This window comes from Phacochoerus africanus, chromosome 15, assembly GCF_016906955.1.
Source record: "Phacochoerus africanus isolate WHEZ1 chromosome 15, ROS_Pafr_v1, whole genome shotgun sequence".
Taxonomy (NCBI): domain Eukaryota; kingdom Metazoa; phylum Chordata; class Mammalia; order Artiodactyla; family Suidae; genus Phacochoerus; species Phacochoerus africanus.
This window is the reverse complement of record NC_062558.1, coordinates 126,920,917-126,947,088: the sequence shown is the minus strand read 5'-3', so window position 1 is coordinate 126,947,088 and position 26,172 is coordinate 126,920,917. Positions and strand designations below refer to the sequence as shown.

Genomic DNA, 26,172 nt, shown 5'->3' with positions numbered 1-26,172 from the left:
GCCTATCAAAAACAAAAAGCTTTTAAGCATTATGGTAGTTAAACCTCTTTGGTGCATTAATCTTGTAACAGTTTCAGTCAAGGGAATATTGTGAGGTCAGTTTTGAACTTTTCTTAAATTGTACATATTCTCTTTAAATATAACTTGTTTCATGTAGCATCTAACTCTCCAGGACTCAAAACACTTCATAGATTTATATCTTGACCTTAGTTTTGTTTATTGTTGCTATTTTTTAAAATCTAGTGCAAATCCATGTGAAGGGCAGAACACTAGTTCCATGAGATGTGTTTGAGTAAAAGCATTCTTAACAGCAGGTCTAAAAAAAAAAAATGCTGAACAAAAGTTAAACAATCAATGATAGCTTACCAACTCCAAAAATTCTATTTCTGTTTGAAGGGCATCATAAACACTTTGCATGTCATCTTCCTTATAAAGTTCTAATTCCTTTTTAAGTCTGTTTTAAAGGAAAAATTCACTCTATTAGTTCAGCAATAAAATTTTATAACAATTCTTTATTACATGAATAGTGGCAGATTTATGGCTTCTATTATCAGAGTTTCAAGTTAACACTAAAGAATTTGGAAAGAAATTTTAATTCTTTATAATTTTTTGAGTATTATATAAATTTTTGAAAAAAACTCCCATAAAGAAAAAAAGGTAGACTCAATAAATAATAGACACAAAAATATTAGTTAAATAAAAGAGCAATATAGTTTATTTGGAAAAATATAGTATGTTTCAGTCCTGGCCACTAAAAAAGCTAAATTGTCTAGCTAATTGTCTAGCTTCCCTGAACCTCACCTGAAAAATTTTAAGTACAGAAAAAATGACTTATGAGATTGATTCTTGCTCTAAAATTAAACATTAACTTTATAATACACATGTAAAGATATATATATATATATTTTTTTCTTTTTACAGCCACACCTGTAGTATACAGAAGTTCCCCAGCCAGGAGTTCCTCTTGTGGCGCAGTGGAAACGACTCCAACTAGGAACTATGAGGTTGTGGGTTTGATCCCTGGCCTTGCTCAAGTGGGTTAAGGATCCAGCATTGCCATGAGCTGTGGTGTAGGTTGCAGTCATGGTTTGGATCTGGCGTTGCTGTGGCTGTGGCATAGGCTGGAAGCTGCAACTCTGATTTGACCTCTAGCCTGGGAGCTTCCATGTGCTGTGGGTGCAGCCCTAAAAAAACAAAAACAAACAAAAAAAAAAGAAGTTCCTGGGTCAGGCATCAAATCAGAGCTGCAGCTATAATCTATGCCACAGTTTACAGCAATCCTGGATACTTAACCCACTGAGCGAGGCCAGGTTTTGAACCTGCATCTTCACAGAGACAAGGTTGGGACCTTAACCCACTTAGCCAAAATGGGAACTCCTAAAATACATTGTAATTTGAGAGTGAGAAAGTATTCTCAATGTTTCTTTTCTCCAATTAAATTTTTAACCCTTTCAATATTCTGGGTTTTTTGAAATTATTTTATGCATAAATTTAATGTGGAAAATAACAAATAGTTTTTCATTTCTAGCATTATGACTAATATTCCATCCAAAATGAAAAACTTAAGCAAAAGCCATGAGCTGTGGCTGGAGAGGTAGAGAGCTAGGGCCTGGGACTAGGGAGCTAGGCAGATGAGGCTTTGTTAAGGGCAGATACTAAAAGCAACGTTGCTCCAAAACCTAAGCAAGTTGAGCCAGCCACCAGGTGACAAGTATGAACCAAGCTGAACTTTTCTAGGCCCTGACACTTAAGGTAAGGCTGAAGCAGTCCTAGGCTAGTGGCATTCCCTATACACTAACAAAAACAAAAAATTAAATAAAAAATTCTTTAAAAATCCCCTCTGAAAAAAACGTAAACATATTTTAGGTTCACAGGCCTTCCATAAGTTAATAGCCAACAATGACCTCATAATCAAGGATTACCAAGCACCCAAGAATGCAAGCCACTATAAGTAAAAGTCAGCAGAAACAATAAACAAAAGATTATATCCATAACATATGAATAACTACAAGTCAATAAGAAAAATGGGCACACACACAATCACAAACCCGTATCTGACTGTTCACAAAAGAAGGTATCTGATGGGTAAAAAAAATGCAAAAAGGTACTCAACTTCATTAGTTACCAAGGAAACACAAAGGAAAAACACAATGAAATGCTACTATGTAACCTCCAGAATAGCTAAAATGAAAAACAGGAAATTCCAACTGCAAACAAGCATATAAAGAAACTAGAACTCTGAGACACTGCAGGCACATATATCATTTTCTATTCTTTTACTTAAACCTATCTATGTCTTTGTATTTACAGTGGTTTTTTTTGTAGATACCATACATTTTCGTTCTACTTAATATGATAATCTGTCTTTTTAATTAGTATGTTTAGGCCATTTACATTTAGTTATAATTATTTACATCGCTGAATTTAAAATACATCATTTTGCTAGTTGTTGTCTATTTGCTTCATCTGTCCTTTGTTCCTTTTTTCCCTTTCTGTCTGCTTTAGGATTAGTTGATTTTTTTAAATGATTTAATTTTATCTCCTCTATTGACCTCATTTTTATACATATTTTTAAAATTTTGTAATGCTTGCGCTGGTTTTATTACTACAGACTCTCAAATAATATTATACTATTTTACAGCATGAGGACTTTATAATTGTTTATGTCCAAATTATCCACCTTGTTTTTTATTCTATTGTCATCACAAATGTTTCTTTACATATACTATAAATATAAAATATATTGCTATAATTTTTGCCCTATTTATCTTTTAGAGCAATTAAAATTGAAAAAACAAGGCTTTTATATTTACCTTTGTAATAACCATTTCTGGAACTTTTATTTCTTTGTGTAGCTCCAAGTTTCTATCTGGTGTTATATTCCTTCTTCCAAAAAAACTTAACTATAGTCTTGTTGTTGTTGTTGTTATGTAGTGTATTGGCAAGAAATTCTGTCAACACATATTTGTCTGAAACTATCTTAACTTGCTTTCCTTTGTGAAAGATTTCACTGAGAATTCTGAGTTGATAGCTCTCACTTTCTATCTTTAAAGATGTCATTCCCTTATGGTCAGGTCTGCATGATTTCTAATGAGAAGTTTGTTTTAATTCTTATCTTCATTCTTTTGTATGTATTGCCTTTATGTTTTTCCCATGATTTTCGTTCTCTTTATTTTTCAGAACTTTGAATATGATGGATATAGATGTTTGCTTTTGTTTACTTAATGCTGATTGGAGTTTTCTGAGATTATTATATCTATGCTTCAAAGTATTTCATTATTTTTATAAAATTCTCTGCCATTGTCTCTAATGTATGGAACTGTATAAATGAATCTCTGTCATGAGATATGTTTTTCCAATCTTCTTGCTTGATTATCCACCCATAGCCCCTCCTCATGCGATCTCATCAAAAGAGTAAAATAAAAGGGTGTGGTTTCTTGAGGCAGGGCTCTTGGTTCTAGAGACCTTGAGTCCTCCGGTTCTCACCTTTACTGTCTCTGTGTTTTGCTTTGTGTTGGCATTTTGTTTTGGGTTGGTTTTTTCCTTAAGTTCCACAGCACCTGTTCTTCAGCCCCATCCTGCTGAGCTGGTCTCGGCAAATCTCAAATGCATTATGCTAAAGAAACCAGGCCTATGAGGCAACATTGCATATTATTGCATTTATATTAATAATGCAAAAGACAAAACTTGGAAAAAAATAGATCAGGGAGTTCTTGCTGTGGCACAGTGTGTTAAGAATCTGACTGCAGCAGTTTAGGTCACTGTAGAGGTGAGGGTTCAATCCCCAGCCCAGCAGTGGGTTAAAGGACCCAGCATTGCTGCAGTTGCAGTGTAGATCACAGCTGCGGCTCAGATTCAATCACTGGCACGGGAACTTCCATATGCTGTGGTTACAGCCATAAAATTAAAAGAGACAAAAAAAAGATCAGAGGCTGGTTGTGGCTTGTGCACACTGATTATAAGTGGGCAAGAAGAAACATTTTGGGGTGATGGAAGTATTCTATATCTTGATTGTGGTGGTGGTTATATGACTGAATTATTTGCCAAACATAGAGAACTATATACTAAAAAGAGTGAATTTTAGTGTATATAAATTATACTTCCATAAACATGTTTAAAAAAGACAATGACAGTAATCCAGGTTCCAACAGATTAACAACTAACTTAATAAAAACTCTTAATAAGAAGACCAATAAAGCCAACAATAAGCCATACCTACAAGGTAACTAGGAAACAGAATATTAAAAAATAACTTGAAATTACATGCAAGTAGGGATGAACATCCAGAAGAACCAGCTCTGAAGTCTACATCAATACAGAGAGTGAAGCAGTAATTAAATGGAAAGAGGAAAATAGAAAGGCAGGGGGGATACAGGGTGATGAAATACAGGCTAGATAACCCTCAGAAGGAGAAAGTCTCACCCTATGTGGAAAAACACTGAGAATAGGTATGAAGCCTCAAAGATGAGAATACTGGCTTTTGTGGAATGGAAGAAAGTTTTAGGTCAATGGCTTTCTTATTTGGGGGTGGAAGGGCTGTTGTGTCTTTTTATTTTTATGACTTTTGTTTTTCCAGAGTCCATAATTCCAACTTTCCTTCTTTCTTGTCTTTAAGGTTGTACACCTTTCCAAGTTATACTTCTAACCAATAACCATAGCTGAAACCCAGAAAGTTTTCAAAGAACTAAACTAAAAATAAAAGTCAAAAACACTTATAAAAGACCAGATAATCTCAATACTATGTATATTGGTCCAGAAAATAAAAAATGCAGAAAACAGTCAACTTCTGTCCTGAAGCAAGTATTAATAGTGATACCAAACCTGATAAAGATACTACACACACACCCACACACACCAATCTATGAATACTGACGCTAAATTATAAATAAAATACTAGCAAGAATTAAATACTACATTAAGTAAATAATGTTACGACCAATTAAGACATTCTAGGAATGAAATGTATAGTTCAATATTAGTAATTCATTAATGTAATTGAATATATTAATATTTCCAAAGAGAAAAACAATATGATTACTTCTGGAGGTACTGAAAGAAGTTTTGATACATTCAAAAGTTATCCCTGATAAAAAACATTCAAAAAAATCAGAATTAGGGAGTTCCCTTCATGGCTCAACAGTTAAGGAACCCGACTAGGATCCAGGAGGATGCGGGTTTGATCCCCAGCCTCACTCAGTGGGTTAAGGATCCAGCATTGCTATGAGCTGTGGTTAGGTCACAGACACGACTCAGATCCTGTGTTACTGTGGCTGTAGCATAGGCCAGTGGCTGTAGCTCTGATTTGACCTCTAGCCTGGGAACTTCCATATTCCACAAATGTGGCCCTAAAAAGCAAAAAAAAAAAAAAAAAAAAAAAAGCCAGGTCTGTCCAAAAGTAAGTATCTTACTGGGGTCAGAGTCCATTTCCTAGAGGTTAGGAATAAGGGTGCCTAATATCTCTTTTACTTTTTTAAAAAAACTATTTTTCTTTTTTTTTTGGCCACCCCATGGCACAGGGAGTTCCTGGGCTAGGAGTCAGATCAGAGCCACAGTTGTGACCTATGCTGCAGCAGCGGCAACACTCAATCCTTTAACCCACTGTGCCCGACTAGGGATGGAAACTTCATCCTCCTGCTGGAGAGCTGCTGCTGATCTCACTGTGCAACAGCGGGACTATCTTTTCCTGGTTCTAGGCAAATTGATTCTAAAGTTCATATGAAAAGAAAGAATATTCTAGAAAAACTCGAATTTTATTTTCAAGAAAGCCCTGGAAAAAGAGAATACAAAAAACGGTGACCAGACCTACTAGATATTAAATGATACCATTAATCCTTTATGATTAAAACAGTGCGGTATTGGCATATAAATAGAGCAGAGGGACACAGAAGACAGAAATAGTGTAAGGTACAAGTGGACATTTAGCATATGCTAAAGAAGCCAACTCAAGTCACTGGGAAAAAAAAAGATTGAATTTTTAATAAGATGGCTATTTGCTCTGTGGCTATAAATGGATAGTCAGAGCTAAAATTGGACATGTATCTCACAGCATACACCAAAATATACTCTCAGTGGATCAAAGATTTAAATGCAAAAAAATAAAACTACATAAGGACAAAGTGGAAGCATAGAAAATTTCTTTATAAGCTGGTTGTGGTCAAAAACTTTCTCACTATGGCACAAAATATAAATGAAATAAAAAAGTATTAAATTCAATTACATTTTTAAAACTACATAGCAAAACACATGAGTAACATCAAAAGATGAATGACAGTCTGGGAGATAATACTTCCCACATATATTGCAGATAAAAATCTAATCTTTTTAATATATAGGAACTTTAATATCAAGGGGAAAAAGGACCAAATATCTAACAAAAAAAAATAAAAACATAAAAAGTCAAACAGATAGTTCACAGAGAAAAAAAAAGTAGAAAAAACTATCCCTAAGCATATGAAAAATGCTCAATATTACTCATAAGAAAAATATATTCAATTTAATATAATAAAGACCCATAATAAAGACTTGAAATTTTACTAAACAGGGATATCATTTCTCATTTATCCGATGGGTAAAACTCTCAAAACCTGATAACACACTTTGTTCATAAGGTTATAGGTAAACAGGTGTACCCAACATTGATAGTGGGAATATAAATGGTTAAAATTCAAAAGATGAAAATCTGCAATATCTAACAAAACTACATTTAATGTTTTTCTTTTGTCCCTGCCATTCCACATCAATAATACACCCTCTAAATACAAAACAGCATATGCACAAAGTTATTTATTGCGTTATTATTTGTAATCACAAAATACCGGAAAAAACTTCTATCCATTCTTATGATACTGGTTGAGTAAACTGCAGGACAACCATATAATGGACTATTATATGGTATGAAAAGAATGAAGATGATTTCTTTTAATTAATATGGGGTGATAGCCAGAATATATTGTATGTATTGTTAAGTTAAAAAAAAAAGACAAAAAAAGATTATATATACTGAATATATATGGAAGAGATATAAGGAAAAAAAATATATATATATGTTTATTTTAGGAGCAGGATCAAGTTGGCAGAGGAGTAAGACATGGCACTCACCTCCCACAAACAAATCAAAACCCCATCTACATGTAGAACAATTCATACATAACATCTACTGAACACTGACAAAGACCTTAGACCTCCAAAAAGGGAAATATACCCTCCACATAACTGGGTAGAACTAAAGAGAAAAAAAAGAAGAAAGAGAGAGGATAAAAAGGATTTAAAAAAGGAATCAGGACAGAACCAGTGCTCCAGAGAGGGAGCTACAAGAGGAAAGGAATCTGCACACTAGGAGACCACCTAACTGATGGGGAGATTAGCTGGCCAAAGGTGGAACCTCTAAGCCTTGGAGATAAGCAGAGCACCCTAACTGAGGAGGGAAAAACAGAGACGTACAGGCCATTAGTACCACCACCCAGACACTACAGCCTGAGACACTTGGGTGAGGCTGGGCACTGCAACTCAGGCTTTGGAGGTTAGTTCCAGGGTGAGGACTAGGGTTGGCTTTGTGGGGACCAGCCTGAGGGGGTTAGGAAGCAGTGGCCCCCATGCTGGGGATTGGAGGACCACAACCCAGAGGTTGTGGGAGGAGGCTCGGGCCTGCAAGAGAAGCAAGGTGCCACTGTTGGGGTGGGCAAGACAAAGAGGGGCGGGACTGCCATAGGAACATCTTTCTCTGTGCAAATGACGGCTCTTGGGTGGTACAGCCACCTCTTGTGCAGGCAACTATCTATAGGTGCAAACCACTGCAGCCATCTCAGACTCCAGGGGTGGGCGTAGCTGCCACAAACATGGGTGTGTGGGTTCCTGTGAACAGGAGCAACCTGCTGACCTAGTCACCTCAGGGGTCACCCCCAAGCCAAGGAAGGCTCTAAATCAAGTCCCACCTGTTGCCCCTCTCACTCCGCAGCCAACACACACCCTGCCTTTGCCACTGCCAAAGTCTCTGGGTACCACCTCCAATTCCCTGAACATTGCTGCCACTACCCAGGGCCCTGCAACCAGGAGAAGCCTGCATGACCACCTCCCTGTGAGTGCTTGCCACTGTCAAGGACCCAGCAACCAGGCACTGGCTACAGGCACTGCCCATGGGTTCCACTGCCTTGGAAGTATGACCAGGCTGTACACCAGCACACCCCCATCAAGGGGATAACAGCCTACACATACTGAGGAAAGAGACAGAAAACATCCAAACCAAAAGCAGGCCTCAAGCCAAAAAAAAAAAAAATTGTAAGCCTTATATGCCCTCACAAGCTACTCAGCAGAACTCCTGCATATAAATAGCCCTTCAAGGCTACAAGATAACTGTTTTCCCATACTCACAGAGTAAGAAAAATGTAAGCAAAATGAAGAAGCTTAGGAACCATTCCCAGGTAAAAGAACAGGAGAATTCCACTGAAGGAGGAAACAATGAATGAGACCTCTGCAGTCTTACAGACACCAAGTTCAAAAAGGGGATAATGAAATTACTGAAGGAATTAAGACCAGATATGAACAGTAATGCAGATTACTTTAGAAGGGAACTAGAAACTATAAGGAGGAGTTAAGAAAAATTAGAAAATTCATTTGCAGAGATGCAAGCGCAGTTAAAGGCACTGAAGAGCAGAATGAATAATGCAGAGGAACAAATAAGTGCCTTGGAATATAGAATAGTAGAAATTACTTAAGGAGGACAGCAGGCAGAAAACCAAATGAAAAAAATATGAAAACAATATGAGACCTATAGGATAATATAAAGTGGGCCAATCTATGCATTAGAGGACTCCAAAAGGAAAAGAAAAAAGGAAAAAGGGGATTGAAAATATATTTGAAGAAATTATGGCTAAAAACTTCCCAAATCTAAATGAAACAGATGTCAAGATACAGGAAGCACAGAGGGCCCCCCAAAAGTTGAACCAAAACAAACCTACACCAAGACATTATAATAAAAAAGGCAAAAGTTAAAGATAAAGAGAGGAATCTAAAGGCAGCAAGAAAAAAAAACAAAGAGTTAATTATAAGGGACCCCCCATAAGGCTACTAGCTGATTTCTCTACAGAAACATTACAGGCCAGAAGAGAATGGAAATATATATATATTCAAAAAACTAGAAGAGAAAAAATTGCAGGCTAGAATACTCTACCCAACAAGATTATCATTTAAAATAGAAGGAGAAATAGAGAATTTCTTCAATAACAAAAACAACAACAACAAACTAAAAGAATGGAGCAATGCTAAACCCATCCTAAAAGAAATACCAAAAGGTCTCCTCTAAACAGAAAAGAAGTAGGAAGATAAAGGATAGAGGAAATCACAACTGGAAAGTAATTACTTAAATAAACCAGAATACAAATCTAAAAGGAAAAAAAAAATCTAAAAGCGATGATAAATACAAGAAACAGCAAAAGGATATACATGAAGATGTAAAAAAGGACATCAAAATCATAAAATGTAAGGAAAGGAAGTAAGAAAATCTAGACTCTTGTTTCTTAGAATGTGCTTAAGCCTTTATGACTGTCAGGCTAAAGCAAGCAGATATAGGAAGGGGTTAACATCCTTGAACAGCATGGCAGCCACAAATCAAAACCAAACAATATATTCACAAAAACTAAAAAGAAGGGGACACAAGCATAAAATAAAAGGAAATCATCCAACCAAAAAAAAAAAAAGGAAAAAGGAACAAAGGAGAAACATAGAACCAAATGGAAAACAAGACTTAAAGGCAATAAATACATCTTGTTCAATAATTACCTTAAATGTCAATGGAATGAATGCTCCAAGCAAAAGACACAGAGTGGCAGACTGGATGAAAAAACAAGAGCCTACAGTATGCTGCCTACAAGACACTCACCTTAGGGCAAAGGACACATATAAATTGAAAGTGAGGGGATGGAAAGATATTTCACATGAATGGAAGTAACAAGAAAGTAAAGTGGGAGTTGCAAAACTTGTATCAGACAAAGTAGACTTTAAAACAAAGCCCATAAAGAAAGACAAAGAAGGACATTATTTAATGATAAAAGGATCCATTCAAGAAGAGGATATTACACTTGTCAATATATACACCCCTAATTTAGAAGCACCCAAATACACAGAACAAATACTAACAAACATAAAAGGAGAAATTGATGGGAATACAATAACAGTAGGAGATTTTATCACCCAACTCACATCACTGGACAGATCCTCTAGACAGAAAATCAATAAAGCAACAGAGATCCAAAATGACACAAGAGAGCAGTTAGACTTAATTGATATTTTTAGGACATTACATCCAAAAAACCTGGGTTATATGTTCTTTCCAAGTGCATGTGCAACATTCTCAAGGACTGACCACATACTTGGGCACAAAACTAACCTCAACCAGTTTAAGAGTATAGAAATTATTTTAAGTGTCTTCTCTGACCACAATGGCAGGAAACTAGAAATCAACCACAGGAAAAGAAATTCTAAAAAACTGACTACATCAACTAAAAAACATGCTACTAAAATACCAATGGTTCAACAAGTATAAAAAAAATGTCAAGACAAATGACAATGAAAACACAACCGTTCAAAATCAATGGGATGCCACAAAGGAAGTGTCATCCCATGGATTTTTTTTTTTTTGTCTTTTGTCTTTTTAGGGCTGCACCTGCCCTAAAAAGTTTCCCAGGCTAGGGGTTTAATTGGAGCTGTTGCTGACAGCCTATGCCACAGCCACAGCAATGCAGGATCAAAGCCATGTCTGTGACCTACAGCACAGCTCATGGAAACACCAGATCCTTAACCCACTGAGCAAGGCCTGGGATCGAACCTGCAACCTCATGGTTTCTAGTCGGATTCATTTCTGCTGTGCCATGCCGGGAACTCTGGCATCCCATAGATTTTGAGGGAAGTTCATAGCAATACAGACCTTCCTCAAAAAAGAAAAATCTCAAATCAACAACCTAACCTACCACCTAAAATAATTAAAAAAGAAGAACAAAACCTAAAGTCAGTGGAAGGAAGGAAATCATAAAGATCAGAGAGGAAATCAATAAAATAAATATTTTAAAAAAGAGAGAAATCAATAAAACCAAGAGCTGGTTGTTTGAAAGGGTAAAAAAAATCGACAAACCTCAGGCCAGACTCACCAAGAAGATAGAGAGAGAACCCAAGTAAACAAAATAAGAAATGAAAATGGAGAAATCTCAGTGGATACTGCAGAAATACAAAAAAAAAATCATAGGAGAATATTTTGACCAATTATATGGCAATAAATTGTCAACCTAGAAGAAATGTACAACTTGCTAGAGACACATGGCCAACCAAAACTGAATCAAGAAGATATAGAGAATTTAAACAGACCAATCATTAGCAATGAAACTTAATATGTAATAAAAATACTACAAACAAAAATCCAGAACCAGATGGCTTCACAAATGAATTCTATCTAAAATACAAAGAAGAGCTTATAACCATCCTTCTTAAAATTTTCCAAAATTCTGAGAAGAAACAATCCCAGAGACATTCTACGAAGCCACCAGCACCCTAATACCAAAATCAAAGATACTATCAAAAAAAGAAAATTATAGGCCATTATCTCTGATGAATATAGACACAAAAATTTTCAACAAAACTTTAGCCAACTGAATCCAAAAAAGGTAATACACTGTGACCAAGTGAGATTCATCCCAATTTCACAAGGATGGTTCAACATATTCTAATCAATCAACATGAAACACCACATTAACAAAAGAGAAGTCAAAAATCACATGATCATCTCCATATATGCATAAAAAGCATTTGACAAAATCCAAGAGGTATTCATAATAAAAACTCTTACTAAAGTGGAAATAGAGGGAACATAACTAACATAATAAAAGCTATTTATGAAAAACCCACAGCCAATATAATATTCAACAGAAAAAAGCTGAAAACCTTCCAGCTAAAATCTAGAACAAGAAAAGGATGCCCACTTTCACCAGTTTTATTCTGCATAGAACTAGAGTCCTGGCCACACTAATCAGAAAAACAAAAGAAATAAAAGGTATCCAAATTGGAGGAGAAGAGGTAAAATTGTCACTATATGCAGAAGGCATGATACCATATACAGAAAACCCTAAGAACTCACCAAAAAACTACTAATTTTATCAATGAGTTCAGCAAAGTAGCAGGATAGAAGACTAACATTCAGAAATCAGTTGTATTTCTATATACAAACAATGAAATAGTAAAAAAAAAAAAAGGAATATAAAAAATAACTTTTTAAAATTCTACCCCCACAATTAAATACCCAGGAATAAACCTGACCAAGGAGGTGAAAGACTCATATGCTGAGAACTACAAAACATTAATCAAGGAAATTGAAGAGGATTCAAAGAAATGGAAAGATATCTCATGCGCCTGGATTGGAAGAATTAATATTGTTAAAATGGCCATACTACCCAAGCAATCTACAGATTTAATGTGATAACTATCAAATTACCCATGACATTTTTCACAGAACTAGAGCAATCTAAAATCTATGGAACCATAAAAGACCCAGGATTGCCAAAGCAGCCCTGAGGAACAAGTACTAAGCAAGAGGCATAACTCTCCCAGACTTCAGACAATATTATAATGCTACAGTAATCAAGACAGTGTGATATTGGTATGAAAACATATATACAGACCAATGGAGCAGAGGAGAGGACCCAGAAATAACCCTGGACACCTGTGGTCAACTAATCTTCAACAAAGGAGGCAAGAATATAAAATTGGAAAAAGACAGTCTCTTTAGCAAGTGGTGCTGGGAAAACTGGATAGATGCATATAAATCAAAGACACTAGAACACTCTGTCACACTATGCATAAAAATAAACTCAAAATGGCTTTAAAGATTTAAATGTAAGAAAAGACACCATTAAAGTCTTAGAAGAGAACACAGGCCAAATATTCTCTGACTTCAACCATACAAATGTTTTCTTAGGTCAGTCTCCCAAGGCAATAGAAATAAAAACAAAAATAAACCAATAGGACTTAACCAAACTTACAGACTTTTGCACAGCAAAGGAAACCATAAAAAACAAAAACAAAAAGACAATCTACAGAATGGAAGAAATTAGTTGGAAATTATGCAACTGGGAGTTCCCGTCGTGGCGCAGTGGTTAACGAATCCGACTAGGAACCATGAGGTTGCGGGTTCAGTCCCTGCCCTTGCTCAGTGGGTTAACGATCCGGCATTGCCATGAGCTGTGGTGTAGGTTGCAGACGCGGTTCGGATCCCGCGTTGCTGTGGCTCTGGCGTAGGCCGGTGGCTACAGCTCCGATTCGACCCCTAGCCTGGGAACCTCCATATGCCATGAGAGTAGCCCAAGAAAGAGCAAAAAGACAAAAAAAAAAATTATGCAACTGACAAGAGTTTAATCTTCAATATATACAAACAACTTACATAATTCAACATAAAAAAAAAACAATCAATTTGAAAAAAGAGCAAAAGACCTAAATAGACGTTTCTCCAAAGAAGACATAGAGATGGCCAACAGGCACATGAAAAAATGCTCAACATCACTAATTATTAGAGAAATGTGAATCAAAACTACCATAAGAAACCTCCTCACACCGGTCAGAATGGCCGTCAGTAAATATGTTTACAAACATCAAATGCTGGAGAGGGTGTAGAGGAAAGAGAACACTCCAACACTGCTGGTGGGAATATAAATTTGTACAACCAGAGTTCTCGTCGTGGCTCAGCGGTTAATGAACCCAACTAGCATCCATTAGGACGTGGGTTTGATCCCTGGCCTTGCTCAGTGGGTTAAGGATCTAGCATTGCGTGAGCTGTAGGGTTGGTCGCAGATGTGGCTTGGATCTGGTGTTGCTGTGGCTGTGGCGTAGGGCAGTAGCTACAGCCCCAACTGGATCCCTAGCCTGGGAACTTCCATATGCCAGGGGTGTGGCCCTAAAAAAACTAACTAACTAACTAACTAAATAAATAAATAAATAAATTTGTACAACCACAATGGAAGACAGCATAGAGGTTCCTCAGAAAATTAAATGCAGAATTACCATATGATCCAGCAATCCCACTCCTGGGCATACATCCAGACCAAACTTCTATTCAAAAAGATACATGCACCCCTATATTCACTGAAGCACCATTAACAATACCCAAGAGATGGAAACAACCTAAATATCCATCAACAGATGAATGGATTAAGAAGATGCAGTACATATATACAACAGACTACTACTCAGCCATAAAAAAGAAAAAATAATGACATTTGCAGCAACATGGATGGAACCTGAGATTCTCATACTAAGTGAGGTAAGAAAGAAAAAGACAAATACCACATGATTATCACTTATATATGAAATCTAAAATATGGCAGGGATGAACCTACCTGCAGAACAGACACAGACTCACAGACATGGAGAACAGACTTGTGATTGCCAAGGGGGTAGGGAAGGAAGTGGGATGGACTCAGAATTTGGGGTTAGTATATGCAAACTATTACATTTAGAATCTATAAGCAATGAGGTCCTGCTCTATAGCATAGGGAACTATATCCATTCACTTGTGATAGAACATGATAGAAGATAACATGAGAAAAAGAATGTATATATATATATATGTGTGTGTGTGTGTGTATGTGTGTGTGACTGCTTCACTTTGCTGTAGAGTAGAAATTGTCAGAACATTATAAATCAATAACACTTTAATATAAAAATTTAAATATATATGTATATAAAGAAACACAGAAAGGATAAACCAGAAACTAGTGAAAATGGTCACCTACAGCTGTGAGTGAAAAGGGGATGAAATAGATATGGAATGTAATGAAACTCATCTGGGTATATCTTTTTTTATATACTTTTGACTTTTGACTCCTGCTAAAAAATTTACATATTCAACAAATAAAATTAAATAAATCAAGTTGAGGAAAAGAACCATAAAGTTTGACACTAAAAACCTTGATTTAAACACAGAAACAAATAAACCTGCTTTTCAAATTTATAATCACAGAGAAAAATAAAAAAGAATTAATTCAAGTAATTTTCATAGTACTATACACCCTCAGTTGGATATGTCATAAGGCAATAAGAATTACAAAGGAATATTACATTTCATTTACTATTTTTGTTGTGAGTACACACAGTAATTATAAAATTATTACAATATTGTAATAAATGGATAATTACATTGATGTTGCTCAGAATAAGAATTTTCACTCGAAGAAGGAAGAAATACATAGAAAATGGAGCGAGTAGGAAAAAATGCTCATTTTGGATTCCAATGGAAGGGATTAGTATAAGAAAACCAAGATTAAAAAATGATATTAATGATATTTTTATTTCTCTCCACTTGAAGTACTCAGATGCAATGACATCCAGCAGTAACAAGCATATCTAGAATGCTAATCTCAGTTTCTAAGTCCAGTACCAACTAAAAGGTATCAAGGCCTCCTTGAAATAATTGGTCCAGGGCTGAGACAGGTAATATAGCATGTGTGCCTAGAATATTTTGTTGCACATGAAGGAAGGAAGGTGACCAAAACTTATGGGAACATGTCAAAAGACACAGAAATTGATTTCAAGGGGCTGCCTCTAGCCAAATTTGGGACAATTTCAGCATCAAAAATAATGACAATAATAGATTATAACACATGAAATAGAAAAAGAAATCTGTGAGTCCATAGAAGATCTTAAAAGGAAGAAACTTAACAGAGTGGAGTGAGAGAAAGGGGAACTTCCATCCTTTTTTCCCAGATTTTACCAGCTAATAAATGCAGAGGGAATTTCATTATTAGAAAGTTACTGTTTTGCAACCACCAATGTAATACTTGTCTTCCATGTAGAAAATTGTGGTCTAATTTATTTTCAGTGAGAAAGTTACTGTCATTTACAGAAAAATTAAAATCACATCATATTACATAATACCTACTGGGCTCAAATGTGAGTTAATTTTCATAATCCTAATTTGCCTTTTTTGCTATTTATGGATATATAATTGATTTATAGTGCTGTGTATCTATCTATCTATCTATCTATCTATTCTTTTTCAGATTCTTATGCCTCATAAGTTATTGGGTATAGGGAGTTCCCGTTGTGGCACAGTGGAAACGAAGCCAACTTGTATCCATGAGGATGCTGGCTCAATCCCTGGCCTCGTCCAGTGGGTTAAGGATCCAGCGCTGCCATGAGCTGTGGTGTAGGTCGCAGATGTGGCTCAGATCTGGCATTACTGTGACTGTTGTACAGGCTGGCAGTTGTAGCTCCAATTCGACCCCCAGCCTGGGAACCTCCATATGCTGTGGGAGCGGCCCTAAAAGGCAAAAAAAAAAAAAAAAAAAAAAGGATAGTTCCCTGTTCTATATATGGGACCTTGTTGGTTATCTAATTTATATATAGTAATGTGTATCCGTTAATCCCCAAATCCTAGTTTATTCTTCCCCTCACCCTCTCCTTTGATAACCGTAAGTTTTCCTTTGTCTGTGAGTCTCTGTTTTGCAAATAAGTTCATTATTTACAAAAAAAAAGGCTTTTTTTAAGATTCCACGTATAAGTGATCTCATATGATATTTGTCTTTGTCACGTATAAGTGATCTCATATGATATTTGTCTTTGTCTTTGTCTTATATGTATTTCATATGATATTTGTCTTTGTCTTATATGTATTTCATATTTTATTGATATATAGAATATATCACATTTCTATTGATTTGCAGGATGAACATCTAGGTTACTTCCATATCTTGTCTATTGTAAATAGTGCTATAATAAACACTAGGCTGTTACCTCTTCAAATTAGAGTTTTCTCTGGATATATGCCCAGAAGTGGATTGCAGGATCATATGGTAACTCTATTTTTAGTTTTTAAGGACCCGCCATACTGTTCTCCATAGTGCCTGCACCAATTTACATTCCCACCAACAGTACAAGGGGGGTTTCTTTTTCTCCAAACCCTCTCCAGCATTTACTATTTGTAGACATTTTGATGATAGCCATTCTGACTAGAGTGAATGATACCTAATTGCAGTTTTTATTTGCATTTCTCTAATAATTAATTTTTTGTTGAGCATTTTTTTTTTCATGTGCCTGTTGGCCATCTCTAGATCTTCTTTGGAGAAATATCTGTTTAGATTTTCTGCCCATTTTTTTGATTGGGTTGTTTGGGGTTTTTTTGTTTGGTTTTGAGCTGTATAAGCTGTTTTTGGAAATTAATCCCTTGTTGGTTGCACTGTTTGCAATTATTTTCTCCCATTCTACAGGGTTTCTTTTTTGTTCATGGTTTCCTTTGCTGTGCAAAAGCTTTTAAGTTTAATTAGATTCCATTTGTTTATTTTTGTTTTTATTGCCATTACTCCAGGAGATGGATCCAAAAAGATAGTGCCGTGATTTATGTCAGAGTGTTTAGCCTATGTTTTCAGCTAGGAGTTTCATAGTATCCAGTCTCACATTTAGTTTTTTTTTTTTTCGTTTTTTGTTTTTAGGGACGTATCTGTGGCATATGGAGGTTCCCAGGCTAGGGGTCAAACTGGAGCTACAGCTGCTGGCCTACACCACAGACACCACAACTCAGGATCTAAACTGTGTCTGCCACCTATGCCACAGCTCATGACAATGCCAGATCCCTGACCCACTGAGTGAGGCCAGGGATCGAACCCACATCCTCACGGATACTAATCAGATTTGTTTCTGCTGTGCCACGACAGGAATTCCACATTTACATTTGTAATTTATTTTGAGCTTATTTTTGTGTATGCATTAGAAAATGTTCTAATTTCATTCTTTTACATGTAGCTGTCCAGTTTTCCAGCACCACTTATTAATGAGAATGTCTTTTCTCCATTGTATAGTCTTTCCACCTTTGCCATAGATCAACTGATCATAGGTATATAGGTTTATTTCTGGGCTTTTTATCCTGTTCCATTGATCTATGTATCTGTTTTTGTGCCAGTACCATATTTTGATTACTGTAGCTTTTTAGTATATAGTTTGAACTCGGATAACCTGATTCCTCCAGGTCAAATTTTCTTTGCTTGGAGTCTTGTGTTTCTGTACACATTAAAACATTTTTGGGAGCTCCTGCTGTGGCCCAGTGGGATTGGTGGTATCTTGGGAGTGCTGAAATGTGGGTTCGATCCTCAGCCTAGTACAGTGGGTTAAGGATCAAGCGTTACCACAGCTTCAGCTAAGGTTGAGACTATGGCTCGGATCTGATCCTGCTCTGGGAGCTCCATATGCCACAGGGCAGCCAAAAATGGAAAAAAAAATGTTCTAGTTCTGTGAAAAATTCATTGGTAATTTTATAGTGATTGCACTGAATCTGCAGATTGCCTTGTATAGTACATTTTAACAATATTAATTCTTTTATCCAAGACACAATATATCTTTCCATTTGTGTCATCTTCAGTTTCTTTCATCAACATCTGACAGTTTGGGGAGTACAAGTCTTTTGCCTCCTTAGGTAGGTTTATTCCTAGGTATTTTATTCTTTTTGATTCAATGGTAAATGGGATTGTTTCCTTAATTTCTCTTTCTGGTCTTCCATTGTTAGTGTTTAGGAATGCAAAAGACTTCCATGTATTAATTTGGTATACTGCAACATTACCAAATTCATTGATGAGCTCTAGTGCTTTTTTGGTAGTATCTTTTGGATTTTCTATGTATAGTCTCATGTCATCTGCAAACAGTGACTGTTTTACTTCTTTTCCAATCTGGATTCTTTTTCTTCACTGATTGGAATGGACATCCTTGCCTTGTTCCTGATATCAAAGGAAATGCTTTCGGTTTTTCACTGTTGAGTATGATGTTAGCCGTGGGTTTGGCATACATGGACTTTATTATGTTGAAGAAGTTTCCTTCTGTGCCCACTTTCTGGAGAGTTTTCTTTTTTATCATAAATGGATGTTGAATTGTATCAACAGCTTTTTCTGTATCTATTAAGATGATCACACAGTTTTTCTTCTTTAATTTGTTCATGTGGTGGTGTATGGTTGTGGATACTGAAAAATCCTTGCATCCCTAGAATAAATCCCATTTGATCAAGGTGTATGATCCTTTTAATATATTGATGGACTCGGTTTGCTAATTTTTTTTTTTTTGGCCATGCCCACAGCATGTGTAAATTCCCAGGCCAGGGATCAAACCTATACCACAGCAGTGACCAAAACTGTTGCAGTGAATACACCAGATCCCTAACCCACTGTGCCACAAGGAAACTCCAGTTTGCTAGTATTTTGTTGAGGATTTTTGCATCTATGTTCACCAGTGATATTTGTGTGTAATTTTCTTTTTGTGATATCTTTGGTTTAGATATCAGGGTGATGGTGGCCTCATAGAAGGAGTTCTGTTCCTTCCACTGCAGTTTTTGGAATAGTTTCAAAATGATAGATGTAAACTCTTCTCTATTTGCCTATGGATTCTCTAAGGATTTGTCTGAGAAGCCATTTGGTCCTGGGCTTTTTTCTTGGGGGGGGGATTAATCACAAACTCAAATTCAGTAATTTGTCTATTCATATTTTCTATTTCTTCCCAGTTGAATCTTAGATCATACCATTCTAAGAGTGTGTCCCTTTCTTCTAGGTTGTCAATTTTATTGGCATATAATTGCCTGAAGTAGTCTATTATGTTTGTTTCTGTGGTGTCAGTTGTAACTTCTCCTTTTTCATTTCTAGTTTTATTGCTTTGGGCCATCTCCCTTTTTCATTGATAAATTTGGCTAGAGGTTTATCACTTTTTTTTTATCTTTTCAAAGAACCAGCTTTAAGTTGCATTGATCTTTTCTATTGTTTTCTTTGTCTCTATGTCATTATTGCTGCTATGATCTTTATGAGTTCTTTCTTTCAACTAACTTTGGGGGCTTGTGGCTCTTCTTTATCTAATTGCTTTCAGTGTAAGGTTAGATTGTTTGAGATTTTTCTGGTTTCCTGAAGTAAGCTTATATAGCTATAAACTTCCCTCTGAGAACCGCTTTTGCTGTGTCCCATAGGTTTTGAATCAATGTATTTTCATTTTTATTTGTTTCTATCTCTAGGGTATTTCCTATTTCCTCTTTGATTTCTTCAATGATCCACTGGTTATTTAGTGGCATACTGTTTAGCCTCCACATATCTACGTTTTTGGGTGGGTTTTTTTTTTTTGGTAGTTAATTTATAACTTCATTGCATTGTGGTTGGAAAAGATGCTTGATATATGATTTCAACTTTCTAAAATTTACCAAGGCTTGCTTTGTGGTCTAGCATGTAATCTATCCCAGAGAATGTTCCATGGGCACTTGAAAAGAATGTGTATTCTGCTGCTTTTTGATGGAATGCTCTATCAATATCAATAAGTCCATCTGTTCTAATGTGTCATTTAAGGCCTCTGTTTCCTTATTGATTTTCTGTGTGGATGATCTGTCTATTGATGTAAATGGGGTGTTAAAGTCCCCCATTATTATTGTGTTACTATCAATTTCTCATTTTATGTCTGTTAACATTTGCTTTATATACTGTGGTGCTCCTATGTTGGATGTATATACATTTACAATTGTTATATCTTCTTCTTGGATTGATCCCTTGATCATTATGTAGTGTCCTTCTTTGTCTCATATAATGGTCTTTATTTTAAAGTCTATTTGTCTGATATGAGTATTGCTACTCCAGCTTTCTTTTGATTTCCATTTGCATGGGATACCTTCTGCCATCCCCTCACTTTCAGTATGTATGTGTTTCAAGATCTGAAGTGGGTCTCTTGTAGGCACCATATATACAAGTCTTATCTTTGTATCCATTCAGTCAGTCTATGTCTTCTGGTTGGTGTGTTAAATCCATTTACACTTAAGGTAATTATCAATATATATGTTTTAATTTCCATTTTATTAATTGCTATAGATTTGTTTTTGTAGGGTTTTTTTCCCTTTCCTCGTTTGTTCTCTTGTCTTGGGATGTGATGACTATTTTTAGTCTTGTATTCAGATTCCTTTTTCTTTTTCATGTGTATATCTATTACAGATTTTTGGTTTGCAGTTACCATAAGGATTTGGTATAGAAGTCTAAATATACATGATTGTTTAAAGTTGTTGATCTCTTAATTTACAACACATTTATAATATCCTGCATTTATACTCTCCTCTGATGATGATTACTGGCTCTTTTTTTTTTCTTTTTTTTTTGCTTTTTAGGGTCACACCTGCAGCATATGGAGGTTCCCAGCCTAGGGGTCAAATCAGAGCTGTAGCTGCTAGCCACAGCCACAGCCACAGCAACTCCAGATCCAAGCCACATCTGTGACCTGAATCACAGGTCATGGCAATGCCGGATCCTTAACCCAAGGAGTGAGGCCTGGAATTGAACCTGCATTCTCATGGGTACTACTCAGATTCGTTTCCACTGAGCCACAAAAGGACCTCTGATTACTGGTTTTGATATCATATTGTGTCTGGATGGTTTCCTAATTTTACTGTATGTTTTCCTTTACCTGAGAGCTTTACCATTTCACAATTTTCTTGTTTCTAGTTGTGGCCTTTTCATTTCCACCTAGAGAAGTTCCTTTAGCATTTGCTGTAAAGCTGGTTTGGTGGTGCTGAATTTTTTTAGCTTTTGGTTGTCTGTAAAGCTTTTGATTTCTCCATCAAATCTGAATAAGAACCCGACTGACAAAAATCATATGATCATCTCAATAGATGCAGAAAAAGCATTTGACAAAGTCCAACATCCATTCATGATCAAGACCCTCGCCAAAGTGGGTAGAGAGGGAACATTCCTGAATATAATCAAAGCCATTTATGAGAAACCCACAGCAAATATACTACTCAATGGGGAAAAACTGAAAGCCTTCTCACTCAAATCTGGAACAAGACAGGGATGCCCACTCTCACCACTGCTCTTCAACATCGTTTTGGAAGTCCTAGCCACAGCAATTAGACAAACAAAAGAAATCAAAGGCATCCATATAGGAAGAGAAGAGATCAAACTGTCACTGTATGCAGATGACATGATACTATACATAGAAAACCCGAAGGACTCAACCCCAAAACTCCTTGAACTGATTCATAAATTCAGCAAAGTAGCAGGATATAAGATTAACATTCAGAAGTCACTTGCATTTCTGTATACCAGCAATGAAACATTAGAAAAGGAATACAAAAATACGATACCTTTTAAAATTGCACCTCACAAAATCAAATACCTCGGAATACACCTGACCAAGGAGGTAAAGGACCTATATGCCGAGAACTAGAAAACTTTAATCAAAGAAATCAAAGAAGATGTAAAGAAATGGAAAGATAGTCCATATTCCTGGATTGGGAAAATCAATATTGTAAAAATGGCCATACTACCCAAAGCAATCTACAGATTCAATGCAATCCCTATCAAGTTACCCATGACATTTTTCACAGTACTAGAACAAACAATCCAAACATTTATATGGAACAACAAAAGATCCAGAATCGCCAAAGCAATCCTGAGAAACAAAAACCAAGCAGGAGGCAGAACTCTCCCAGACTTCAAGAAACACTACAAAGCCACAGTCATCAAAACAGTGTGGGACTGGTACCAGAACAGACAGACAGACCAATGGAACAGAATAGAGAACCCGGAAATAAACCCTGACACCTATGGTCAATTCATCTTTGACAAGGGAGGCAAGAACATCAAATGGGAAAAAGAAAGTCTATTCAGCAAGCATTGCTGGGAAACCTGGACAGCTGCATGCAAAGCAATGAAACTAGAACACACCCTCACACCATGCACAAACATAAACTCCAAATGGCTGAAAGACTTAAATATACGACAGGACACCATCAAACTCCTAAAAGAAAACATAGGCAAAACACTCTCTGACATCAACATCATGAATATTTTCTCAGGTCAGTCTCCCAAAGCAATAGAAATTAGAGCAAAAAGAAACCCATGGGACCTCATCAAACTGAAAAGCTTTTGCACAGCAAAGGAAACCCAAAAGAAAACAAAAAGACAACTTACAGAATGGGAGAAAACAGTTTCAAATGATGCAACTGACAAGGGCTTAATCTCTAGAATATATAAACAACTTATACAACCCAACAGCAAAAAAGCCAATCAATCAATGGAAAAATGGGCAAAAGACCTGAATAGACTGTTCTCCAAAGAAGATATACAGATGGCCAACAAACACATGAAAAAATGCTCAACATCGCTGATTATAAGAGAAATGCAAATCAAAACTACCATGAGATATCACCTCACACCAGTCAGAATGGCCATCATTAATAAATCCACAAATAACAAGTGCTGGAGGGGCTGTGGAGAAAAGGGAACCCTCCTACACTGTTGGTGGGAATGTCAACTGGTACAGCCACTATGGAGAACAGTTTGGAGATACCTTAGAAATCTATACATAGAACTTCCACATGACCCCGCAATCCCACTCTTGGGCATCCATCCAGACAAAACTCTACTTAAAAGAGACACATGCACCCGCATGTTCATTGCAGCACTATTCACAATAGCCAGGACATGGAAACAACCCAAATGTCCATCGACAGAGGATTGGATTCGGAAGATGTGGTATATATACACAATGGAATACTACTCAGCCGTAAAAAAGAATGACAGAATGCCATTTGCAGCAACATGGATGGAACTAGAGAATCTCATCCTGAGTGAAATGAGCCAGAAAGACAAAGACAAATACCATATGATATCACTCATAACTGGAATCTAATATCCAGCACAAATGAACATCTCCTTAGAAAAGAAAATCATGGACTTGGAGAAGAGACTTGTGGCTGCCTGATGGGAGGGGGAGGGAGTGGGAGGGATCGGGAGTTTGGGCTTATCAGACACAACTTAGAATAGATTTACAAGGAGATCCTGCTGAATAGCATTGAGAACTTTGTCTAGATACTCATGTTGCAACAGAAGAAAGGGTGGGGGAAAAAATGTAATTGAAATGTATACATGTAAGGATAACCTGACCCCCCTTGCTGTATAGTGGGCAAATAAAAAAAAATTTTTTTTAAAATGAACCCGACTGAATACAGTATCCTTTGTTGTATGGTTTTCCCTTTCATCACCTTCAATTTATCATACCAGTACCTTCAGGCCTGCAGAGTTTTTGCTGAAAACTCAGCTAATAGTCTTAGGGAGATTCCCTTGTATGTCATTTGTTGCTTTTCATTTGTTGTTTTTAATATTTTCTCTTTATCTTTAATTTTTGTCAATTTGATTACTATGTATCTCAGTGTGTTCCTCCTTGCATTAATCCTGTATGGGACTCTCTTTGCTTCCTGGACTTGGGTGACTGTTTCCTTTCCCATGTTAGGAAAATTTCAGCTATTATCTCCTCAAATATTTTCCTCAGGCCCTTTCTCTCTTTCTCCTCTTTCTGGAACCCTTATAATGCAAATGTTGGTGCATTTGATGTTGCCCCAGAGGTCCCTTAAACTAACCTAATTTCATTTTTTTGCTGTTGTTCCATGGCAGTGATTTCTGCCACTCTGTCTTCAAGCTCACTGATCAATTCTTCTGCTTCATTTATTCTGCTAATGATTCCTTTTAGTGTATTTTTCATTTCACTTATTGCATTCTTCAACTCTGTCTAGTTGTTCTTTATATTTTCTAACTCTTTGTTAAAAAACTTCTTGTAACTTCTTACTCTGTGCATCCATTCTTTTCCTGAGTTCTTGGATCATCTTTATGATCATTACTCTGAATTCTTTCTTGGGTAGATTGCCCATCTCTATTTCACTTAGTTGTTCTGTAGTTTTATCTTGTTCCTTTGTCTGGAATATATTCATCTCTTTCTGTTTAAATTTCTATTTGTATTTTTATGTAAGTGGTAGGTTAGTTACATTTCTTTACCTTGGAGAAGTGGCCCTGTGTAGGGGATTCAATGTGTCCCAGCAGTGCACTCCCTTCTTATTGCCCATGGGCCAGGGACCAGCTGATCCCAAGGTAGGTTCTGACTTACGTTTGCAGACCCAGTTCCTCAAGTTGTGCTATTGTAGTTTTCTCACTGCTGGTGTCTACCGCTTGGTGGGTGAGGCTGGTCTAGAATCTTGTGGAGGCTTCCCAGTGGGAGGACATGAACCTGCCCACTGGTGGGTGGAGTTGGGTCTTAACCCTCTGGTAGGCAAGGCTGTGTCAAGAAGAGGCATGTCCAGAGATGGCTGTGGGTTCAAGAAGTCTTTAGGCAGCCTGTCTGCTAATGGGTGGGACTACGTTCTCACTCTGTTGGTGTTTTGGCCTAAGGCATGCCAGCCCTGGAGCCTACAGGCTGTCAGGTGGGGATACATCTTGATGGTAATGATCCAAACATTATATCTTTCTTCAACAAGAGTTCATATAGATGAACCTTCCCCAATAACTCTGCTACCAGCATCCACATCCCCAGGGTGAGCCACCACTGTTCCCTGCCTCCCCAAGAGACCCTCTAAGACCAGTAGGTAGGTATGGTCCAGACTATTGTGAAGTCACTTCTTTTGCCCTGAGTCCCACTATGAGTGAGACCTTGTGTGAGCCCTCCAAGACTGGTTTCTGTTTCCCAGCCCTGTGGAGCTACTGTAATTAAGCCCCACTGACTTTCAAAGCCAAATTCTTTGGAGGCGCCTCTCAATGTCAGCCCCCTGGGCTAGGAAGACTGATGCAGTTTTCAGAGCTCTCACTCCTGTGGGAGAACTTCTGTGATAGAATTATACTCCAGTTTGTGGGTTGCTCATCTGGGTGGTAGGAAATTTGATTATACTGTGAGAGTGCCCCGCCTACTGTCTCATTATGGTTTCTTCTTTCTGTCTTTGGATGTAGAATATATGTATTTTTTGGCAGGTTCCAGTCTTTTTTTTTAATTGATGGTTGTTCAGAAGTTAGGTGTGATTTTGGTGAGTAAGTTAGCTCAAGGTCCTTTTACTCTGCCATCTTGTCTCCCTCCATCAATATAATAATTTATTCAAGGAAGAATCATTAGTGGATGCTAAAATGACTGCATGAAAGCTATCACGTAAAAAGGCTATGCCCAAGGTCTCAGAGTCATTACCTATATCAATTAGTAAACACTGATGGAAAAGAATATTTTCTCACTGAAGAAATCTGCCAGATACACTCTTATCTAAGGGATCAAAACTAACATAAATGAAAATGAAAGAGGCATGATACACCTTCTGGTGCAATGCTCTGAAGATACAATATCACTTATATATTATTCTTGCCCCAAAATATTTTACTTGAGTCTAATCTCAAA

The 26,172-nt window shown here is 36.8% G+C and overlaps 1 protein-coding gene across 1 annotated transcript in view; it reads right to left on the bottom strand.

Moving 5' to 3' along the window:
- The window catches only part of CCDC172 (coiled-coil domain containing 172), a 97,173-nt gene that overhangs the window by 1,178 nt on the left and 69,823 nt on the right, over positions 1-26,172 (bottom strand). The window contains exon 8 of the mRNA XM_047762714.1: positions 367-454. Coding sequence (XP_047618670.1) covers positions 367-454 — 88 coding nt within the window. The remainder of the gene's footprint in view (positions 1-366; positions 455-26,172) is intronic.